Source organism: Cannabis sativa, chromosome X (assembly GCF_029168945.1).
Source record: "Cannabis sativa cultivar Pink pepper isolate KNU-18-1 chromosome X, ASM2916894v1, whole genome shotgun sequence".
Classification (NCBI taxonomy): Eukaryota; Viridiplantae; Streptophyta; class Magnoliopsida; order Rosales; family Cannabaceae; genus Cannabis; species Cannabis sativa.
Window position 1 is genome coordinate 84,665,894 of NC_083610.1, and position 9,363 is coordinate 84,675,256.

Consider the following 9,363-nt stretch of genomic DNA (forward strand, 5'->3'; position numbering starts at 1 on the left):
GGGTGTTGGTGCGGGTGGTCGGAGGTGGCGGTGAGGGTCGGAGGTCGGAGGATGGAGGTCGGAGGTGGTGGTGAGGGTGGGCGGTTGGGGTGAGATAGAGAGAGAGAGAGAAAGAGATGATGCAGAGAGAGAGAATTGTGAGAGGGGGTATTTTTGAGGTTTTGAAAAAAAAGGTATAGTTTTTTTAGGGTTTAAATTTTTGGTATAATAATAAAATTTTTTAATTTTTTAAGTATATAAAATCAAAATTCCCTTTTAGTTTTACCATTATAAACTAATATGAATTTTTCAAAAATTTACGAAATATTCTAAATATGTACAGTTACAATGTACATTATCATATAAAAAATTTAAATTATAATTATTCAAATATCAAAATATATACATAAAAAAAGTGCGTCGTTAATATATTTCAAATAATATTAAGAAAAATAATATATATATATAAGCTTGTTAAATAAAAAATTGGTAAATATTATTTTAAACCCTGTATTTTGTAAAAGTTAGTGATTAGACCTTCTACTTTTTTAAATGACAAAATGGACACTGTATTTTTTAAAACTATAAAAATAGGACCCTAAGCTCAATTTTTAACAATTTTTTTTTCATATAATTAATTTGAAGACGATTCTTGAACAGATACAGAAAATATAACTAGTTTTATTATAACACCTCTAGATCAAATTATTATTAAGTTTTATTTTGATAAAAAATTAGTTCAAGTTCCTATTTGTACTATTTTAATAAATACAGGGTCTATCTTGTCATTTGATAAAATATAAATTTCAATTAGTAACTTTTGTAAAACACAGAATACAAAATATAATTACCCATTAAAATTAAAGATCATTTTTCTTTTATATATAGATTTAATTACATCAAACAAATTATTAAACTGTATCAGGGGATTTAAATTTAATGATTATTAAAAAATATTAAAAGAAATGAGATAAAAGAATTATTTAAATTAACAGAAAGTAAAAAAAAAAAAATTAAAGAGCATACATACAAAGTAAATTTGAAAAAATAATTTTAGTTTTTTTTGTTTGTTTGATGCCCCAAATCTAAACCACCACATAATCATGTCAACGGCAGAATTGGCCTAAATTCGTAACTTTTATATAAGTTTCCATTGAGAACTGCTTTGGTTGAAAACATAATAATAATAAGGGTAAGTAAAGGAGACGAAAGAGGTGTCAAAACTCAAAAGAGTTTGATATTGATATGGGTTAGAATTACCATCCTTACCCAAAAATATTTATGTTGTTTTTTTTCTCTTTGTTTTTTACAAGTTTGATTAATACCCCATGTTACCAATGGACATAAAGCCCAGAGACGCAGGCTTTTGTTTTAGTCCAAGTCTATTGAGTTGAGAGTGATGTGTCTAGTTACAAACATCTCTGTCTTCGCATATCCTTAGAAAATCTCGAAACTGACTAAAATAAATCGTATATATAAAGATGATGAAAAATAGTGCTTGTGTTGTGTATGTATTTGTTTTGTGGACCTATTTAATGCTGTGATCACATTTTTAAAACCATAACCTTTTAGCTCTTCTTTTTCTTTTGTGAGAAGGGATTATTTCACAAATGCACAAAAATAATAAAAAATTTATAAAAGTATAATTGTACGGAATTTTAAAAAATTTTATAATTTTATTAACAGAAAATACAGTCTTTTTATGTTATACTTTTTGTTGTTGTTTTGATATTATTTTTCTATTATTTTGATGTAATTTTCATGTTGTTTCTATCAGCACCGTAAAAATATAAAAAAATCTTTAAATGTAAAAATGTAAAACTTTTTTTAAAAAAATATATATATTTTATGTAATTATCTCTTTTGAGAATGGGAATTAAATATATTTGGGATGGCATTGGCATATGGCCCATTACAGCTATCACTAATGAAAACCCAAAACTTGAAAGACTTTTATTTTGCTTATGATGTAGCTCGAACTGAGTTAGGGTCACATGTATTGTAGAATAGAAAGGAGGAAAATTGGGCAATAGTGTTGAATATAGTCTGAAACACAAGTGACCCACTTAAGGGAACCACCTTGTGGTGATGGGTCTAAGCCAGCTTGGTTGATTTGTTGTGTGAGTGACATGTTAGTATCAAGGTGTGTCTAACATGTCAACGTGAAGAGAAATCACGCTCGTATTATTATTATTATTATTGTTATTGTTGTTACATTTCAATTTACAAATATGGTACAATACACCGCAATATATTTTTGCTTTTAAAACAGTAGTGATATACGACTTATGAGTCATATCATATGTACGCACCTTAAACCAAATTGTGTGGAGTGCGTTTACATATAAATAGGTGTGTCTAATTTAATAATAATTGACGGATTTAATTATAATTAACGGTTAAATATTAAATATCCAATTGAATGAGATATTGGATGAAATATCTACAAATTTAATACATTTAACATCTAATCGAACTAACTAGTTTTTTCAAATAGTTTAAATGAGTAATTAGATTTTATATAGTTATAAGTAAAATATATATATATATAGGTATACATAAAAATTAACATTGAAATTTTACTCTTTATTATTTTTATTATTGGATGGAACTAATCCAATCCAATACGTACTTGTTTACCGAGATTTTTAGAAACCATATATTTAAGAGCTAAAGAAATAATAACTTGTAGAAATAAAGAGATAATTTTTTTTTACGTGGTTCGGGTGTTAATAAATCTTAGTCTATGAGTCAATCTATTAGCCTTTAATGTCAGTATTGATGTGTTTATAATATTTTTACAGGAAACCCTAACTCTTTACTCTAAGTTTCTCATGAAGAAGAAGACCTAGAGTAATCTTTGCAAAATTTTAGTTATATTGATTGTGATGCCCCATTCATATGATAATCGAGGGGTATTTATAGACTAAGTAGCAGGTATGGACAGACCCATGACCCGCCTAAGGTAACTGCTTATATTTCACTATCGGAGTAAATTACATGCAATATTAGAGCTGATCAATTGATCCTGTGGGAAAACATTATGCCCGTGCGTACTGCAGCTAGATAATAGGGACTATTTTGTACCACTTGGACACGTGTCCCTCAAAGGTTTAATCTTTAAAAGTAGAGGTCATGTTTCACTCCAATCGCATGCATTTTATAAGCAGGAGCCTGGAATATTCATTTGGCAAAAAAATGGTAGCGGTACGAGCACTACCATGCTCGGATGTAGGAGACAAGATGTGATCTTCGTCAGAAAAAGTATAACCGTTACTTTGGTGACCTGGCATGTATAAAAGGTCAACATCGGGTACATCTCAGGATGGTAGACATACGCGTTAAACCTTTCGAGTACCCATCAAGATTTGGTTTCAGTGAAATTCCCTTCTTAGACCCCTCCGGGTTTGGGAGAGACATCTCGCCTTCCACGTTTGGGAAGTTAAGGCGAGTATAAGTAGGCCTCCATGTATCCTTCCTTCCTAGATACTTCCCAGCTCCAAGAAGCCTCTTTGTGACATGGTAGTTTTACATTAAGTTATAATAGTTTTTATATTTTATTTCTATTATTATTTTCTGTAAGCAATTATTATTAGTCAAATAGTTAGCGAATTAATATTTTATACAATGTGATGATTTATTGCGCCACAATTTTGTTGGCTTTGATGCCTTTCAAGGCTTTTGCGCTTATTTTCATAGTGTCCCCCTAATTATTTAGGGTAATATGATTAATTGTTCTATGTTTTCATGAGAAATAAAAGTTTTCAATAGAAATTTTTTACGGTATTGAGCACCAAGAGCTTAGTTAGATTAGATGCTGTTACATTGTCAGAAGATAATATAGTCTACGCTACGTTGAGCAAATCTCTCAAAGGTTAGTCATAGTGGGTACATTAAAAACATTATTCGTTGCTTATTTCATTATTTTGTTTATTTCCAAAGAAATTTTTTTGATATCCTAGGTTATGGGAGCATTGTAGGGCTTATTTGTTGTTACTAGACTACATATCAAAATATTTTTTAGGTCTTAGGGTCTTAGTATGGGATAGTGATCCTAAGATGATTATGAAGTAAAATGAAAGAGTTTAGTTGCTACTAGCCAAAGGGTATTCCCTTTGGCTAGTTCTAGTAATTTTATTGGAGATCTAGTCGTTTAGTTTTGGTGTTTGATTGATTTTGATTAGCTTGATAATTTTCTAATTATAAATTTTTTCTGATTTTCTGATGTTTTTTCAGGTGAATTTTTAGTGTTACAGGCTGAAACTTTAGTCCTGTTAGTTGGACTCAATTGGGCTCGTATGTGTGGTCTTTCAATTCATCCAGTTTATTCAAATTTCTTAGCTTTGGTGATGGCCATAAAAAACATGAAGATGTATTTCAACGAGTTAGGAGCGTTGTTTGAAGATGTTATAGCTTTATTGTCTAAATTTTTGGAGGTAGTTTTGTCTCATGTGGCTTGCTCTGAGAATTTAGCGGACCATGGCTTGGCAAATCATGCTCTGCGGTTAGACGATAAGCTATTCTAGTTCGAGGAAGTTTCAGCGCCGGTAGTGGACGTCTACATCGTAAATTCATGAGTGATTTAATCACTTTGTCAAAAAAAAAGTTAGCCTATGAGACGAAATATACATAAAATTAACATTTATATCCTAATAGGGTAAAATTACTAAAACACCCTATTATCTAAATTAATCATAGTATAATTTGCATGTAATCATATAATTTTCTCTACCGGGACCCTAAACAAGGTACTAAATCATACTAGGTATGACGAACGCTACACAATATATAGGGTAACTAGGTAACCAAGATAATTATCTAGAATATCTATTATTTTGTACCCATTCTATAGGTATCCAATAAATACCGTAACTAGATACCCAATAAATAAGGTTACTATACAGAGTAACCAAGTAACCAATATATATTTCTCTAAACCAAATTTAACAACAATGACATTAAGAATTCTTTAATGTCTATTATTTGGAAAATATTGATATAGCCCCATTTTGCTTGTTCCATCATTCCCTCACTGGCACATGCTCCGGGCTCCTGCTTTGCCTCTCACCCGTCAATTTTTTTTTGAGTGTAGCGTAATAGTATTTTACAATCAATTAATACCTTGTAACTTAAAGGTCTTGGGTTCGAACCCATGACCTCTCCCTTTTTCCATCCCTTTCTCACCACTAAACTAGCCTTAGTAGCTTTCTCACCCATCAACTTATAGTTATATGACATTAACTCTTTACCGTTGTTACCACATCTCTAAATTTGCAAGTATGTAATAACTCACTAGCATGAACTCCTTTTCTTTTTGAATCCAAAATATTTCTATCTTTCCATCATGTAGAGAGCTTCTTGACATGAAATTATACAGTTAGGAGTTGCAAACACTGCAGTATAAGTTATGTGAAAGAGAAGGAAGTGTTCGGTTGCTGCTATAACCAACATGATCTGAAAAGAACTGGGCAATTTTTAAGTTTTATCAACACACAGCTTCATTTTCATTGCATACATTAATTAAATTGAATATTCTAAGATAATGAACCAAAAAATATTCAATACATTTTTCTTTTACAAACATTGGCAAACAAAACCTGGTTTCATTATATATGAAAAGCCTAACAGAGAACTAATTTAAGTTACAACATCCTTGTACTTGCTCAGTTACAATATGGCTTTGTGCACAACCTTTAATTATTCATTGCTTCAATTAACCGCTTTAGACTCTCCTATTTTATTAGAACTGAAATTCCAATACTTATCTAAGCAGATAAAACAGCTGCCTGCTGTGATCCCTCTTCTGTTTGCAAGCTCTCGTAATAGTTGACGAGAACCTTCCATCCTCCAGGGCACATGAAACCGTCTGGTGGGTTCTCCCCAGTCTTGGCAAAATTCCGCATCTGAAAGTACAAGATATAAGCTGGATTAGAAAGCTTAGCAGTGACAGACACAAAAGATGAAGTTTTTGGATGGTTATTGAGGTTTTATTACGTTTTAAAAGCTACTACTCTACTAATAAATGGTTGGGATTTTCTACCTTGGTTCCCGAGATAAATAGAAATTCTTTAGCACGCGAAGGATCGAAAAACGCCATCTTCTTATGTACAGTGTCATATGCGGCAACCTGCATTTTATGATGCAAGAAGAATGATTCAAATAAAATGGGCATCATAACTGTTATATGACAGTTTATCTAATATAAGCAACTGCTATGACCCCCCAGAGACATCAAATGTGATCAGCTCATTGCTAGAATTATTTCTTTGGAGCAGTGTTACAAGTTCTTTCCCAATTTAAGAAGCTATAAAGTAAAAGCCTACAAGGAGAGTATGGCTTCACTTACTCTGAATGGCAATATATTTAGCTTCTCAAGTCCAGGAGCCATACTTAGAACCTTTTTCCCATGATCAGGATCATATAAATCCCTGTTCTCTGTTGGGTGACCCATACCTGCAGGATCCCGACCCACAATGTAAAAATTTGCACCAGCATTTATCCTTGCTTTAGCATGCCATTGAACTTCAGTGGGGCCTGCATAATGCATAGGAGATGGAAATATAGCGACGATTGTAGTTTCAGGATCAAGAATTCCATCTTCCAGAACCTGGGAATGAAACAAACTTTGAGTCAAGAACATTCATTTCTTTAAACAGATATCATCTTTGTCTACATTTTATGAAGTATTTGAACATGGGAGTGACCTTGCTATGTTGCTCCATCCGAACATCCAGGGGCACGTCATCAGCCTTTGTGAAGCCTCCCAAAGGATGAAGCAATAAGATTGGGTTCTTGTAGCCCATTTCTAAAAGGCGTCTGCGTGTGTCATTCATTAACAGAGCATGGCCATTGTGGACAGGATTCCTTAACTGGAAAGCAAATACTGCATCAGCCTGACGGCTATCAAATTCTTTCCTGAGTTGTTGAGGAGAGAGTCTATAGTTATCAAGGCCGTCATTATACTTTATGGGCTCTAACACTTCCAAATCTCCACCGATAAGCCAATTTCCAGCAGAAGTAATAACCTCCTCAACATAAGGCAATCCCGGAGCTGTGGTACCCCAGGTTCTTGCTATCCTTTCTTCTTTGTTATGCTTGTATATTTCAATGCTGCCATCGAAGTTTTAAACAAAAATCAACATATTCAGTCAGGTGGTGTCCTAATACACAACAATACTTGAAGTTTATGAAGGAAAAAATGTGCTACAATCACAATGGACCCTAATGAGTACTGGGAAAGGAAATTAAAGAGAGTGTTTCTCTTTCGTATATGTTCATGTTCTTATTTATGCAACTAGGAAACAAGTTTTCTTTTATTATTTTATGTCATCTATAATTGTTCTTAAACTTAAACAGCCCCTCAAGTTTTAACATAGTAAAGAAACATAGATAGAGAAGAGAGAGAGAGGGAGAGAGCAAGTAACCATGTCTCATGTGCATATTTGATGTTATTCCTATAGTTCTTCTTCTACCCAAATAAAGTAAAGTGAAATGAAATTGATAGTATCATTCTCTGCCCACACAAATTAGTCAAAAACATCATATTAGTATGTTTAAAATCATAATCTATATTTTTTGAATTTTTTATTGGCAATACTGAATAAACAATTTGGATTTCTAAAACATTCCCCCGCTGAATTGGGAAATCTTCGAAACAAGAACTATTATAAAAAGATTATAGTAGGCTAAGTCATGTGGGAGTAAACCAATCAATTAATAGGCAATTCGCACTAAAACAAATATATTATAACAAAAATGAAAGAAGAAACTAATCAAACATCAAAACACTATCGTCTTTGATAAAGTACTGACCTTCGTAGAATAGCAATCAAATCTCCATTAGGGCCTACCAACCCCACATTGGTCGAAGACCCAATTCGCTCCTTGGTCTCGTCATCAATGGCCAACACAATAGGAAGCGACATATTCACCACAGACCCATCTTTCATTCTGAGTGAATTGAAATGCAAACTCTGCAAATACTCATCTTCCCTCATGAACCCCTTCAATGGGCTAGCCCATCCTTCGCTGATCACATGAACCCATTCGAAATCAATCTTACTGAGACTCACCTTGGGTAGAGCCTGAGCCTCTAAAACCCTGGAAGCTCGTTCACTCTCGGGAATCACAAGGTCAACAAGCTTCCCACCATCGGGATCAATTAGAGAGCTCTTGATCGGAGCCTGAACCGACCGAGACGGAGAATGCATCCTGGGTTTGGTGTTATAGACGATGGAGACTAATGGGTCGGAATGGTAAATGGATTTGGATCGAATGTTGGGGTTAAAAGAAGTGAACTTTGTTGGGTGGTGGTTGAGAGTATGAAAGTTGAGGTTGAGATGATGAGAGTGAGAAGTAATGAGATGAAGCTTAATGGTGAGAGACATGGTTGAACTTGATTATAATAATATGGGTGTTAGGGGAATAGAGTTGGTGGAGAAAGAGTAGAGAGATCCGGTACAATTGAGAGAGTTGTGGAGGATGACCTCTAAACTGTGCGAACATGTTGGAAACGGTTCTAATATTAGTACTAAATAGTAAAGGAAACAACTGAGGGTGAGGGTGAGGCTGAGGCTGAGGCTGAGGCTGTGGCTGAGTTCACCACAATGGACACAAACACATCCACACATTAGTCATTAGCTAACCTGGTTGGTCCTATGTGGCTTTCAATTCACTTTCATTGAGTTTGTGGAGGCTACTCACTGCTTATATGCTCTCTCTATCTATCTTATTAAAGCTACCCTTTCCTTTGGCTTTGGGGAATGGGGACCAGTGTAGGAAGGATAGAAGTCTACTACTACTCTTCATTTTGCTTTCTTTGTGGGCCTGTTTGCCCCCAACCAAAGCTGGTGGAGTTTTTGCTTACTTGTAAAATATTATGCAACCTTTGGACCAATTTGTAATCAACAATTACAAGCTTACAGCTTTACCACGTGTTGTGTGGTCTAGTGGTAAGGATGACTTTAATGACATTTTTCTTGTTTGGGGTCAAGGGTTCAAATTCCGCTATAATTGTTAAGATTTATTTTTATGCGTTTTAGAGTTTATTTTAAAAGATATTTTTAGTTTACGCTTGTTTTATTTTTGTTTATTTTAGAGTTTATTTTAAAAGGTATTTATACGTTTTACACATAAAATTTTATTTGGTATTATTCAAGTTTACGCTTGTTTTATTTTTGTTTTAGGTTTTAATGGTAAAATACTTTATATGGGTTGAAATGAAAGAAAACATGTTAAATAAGATGAATTTTATAGATTTAGCATGGATTTGGAGTTGTAAGATACAATGGGTGAAAATTTTTAAGTTTTGGATGTTCAACACGCTCTATTTGTAATCAAAATCAAGTCTGAACCTTCAAGTCAATTTTTGACTACGATATGTTC

At 33.4% G+C, this 9,363-nt stretch overlaps 1 protein-coding gene across 1 annotated transcript; it reads right to left on the reverse strand.

Moving 5' to 3' along the window:
- Positions 1 to 5,459: 5,459 nt before the first annotated feature.
- LOC115701777 (ATP sulfurylase 2) lies at positions 5,460 to 8,817 on the reverse strand. Its single transcript, XM_030629425.2, has 5 exons — positions 7,792 to 8,817; positions 6,684 to 7,089; positions 6,326 to 6,586; positions 6,020 to 6,106; positions 5,460 to 5,882 (listed from the first exon to the last, which is right to left on the reverse strand). Exons 1-5 carry the CDS (start codon positions 8,364 to 8,366, stop codon positions 5,745 to 5,747), a joined length of 1,467 nt encoding a protein of 488 aa, XP_030485285.2. The 5' UTR covers positions 8,367 to 8,817; the 3' UTR covers positions 5,460 to 5,744.
- Between the last annotated feature and the right edge of the window lie 546 nt (positions 8,818 to 9,363).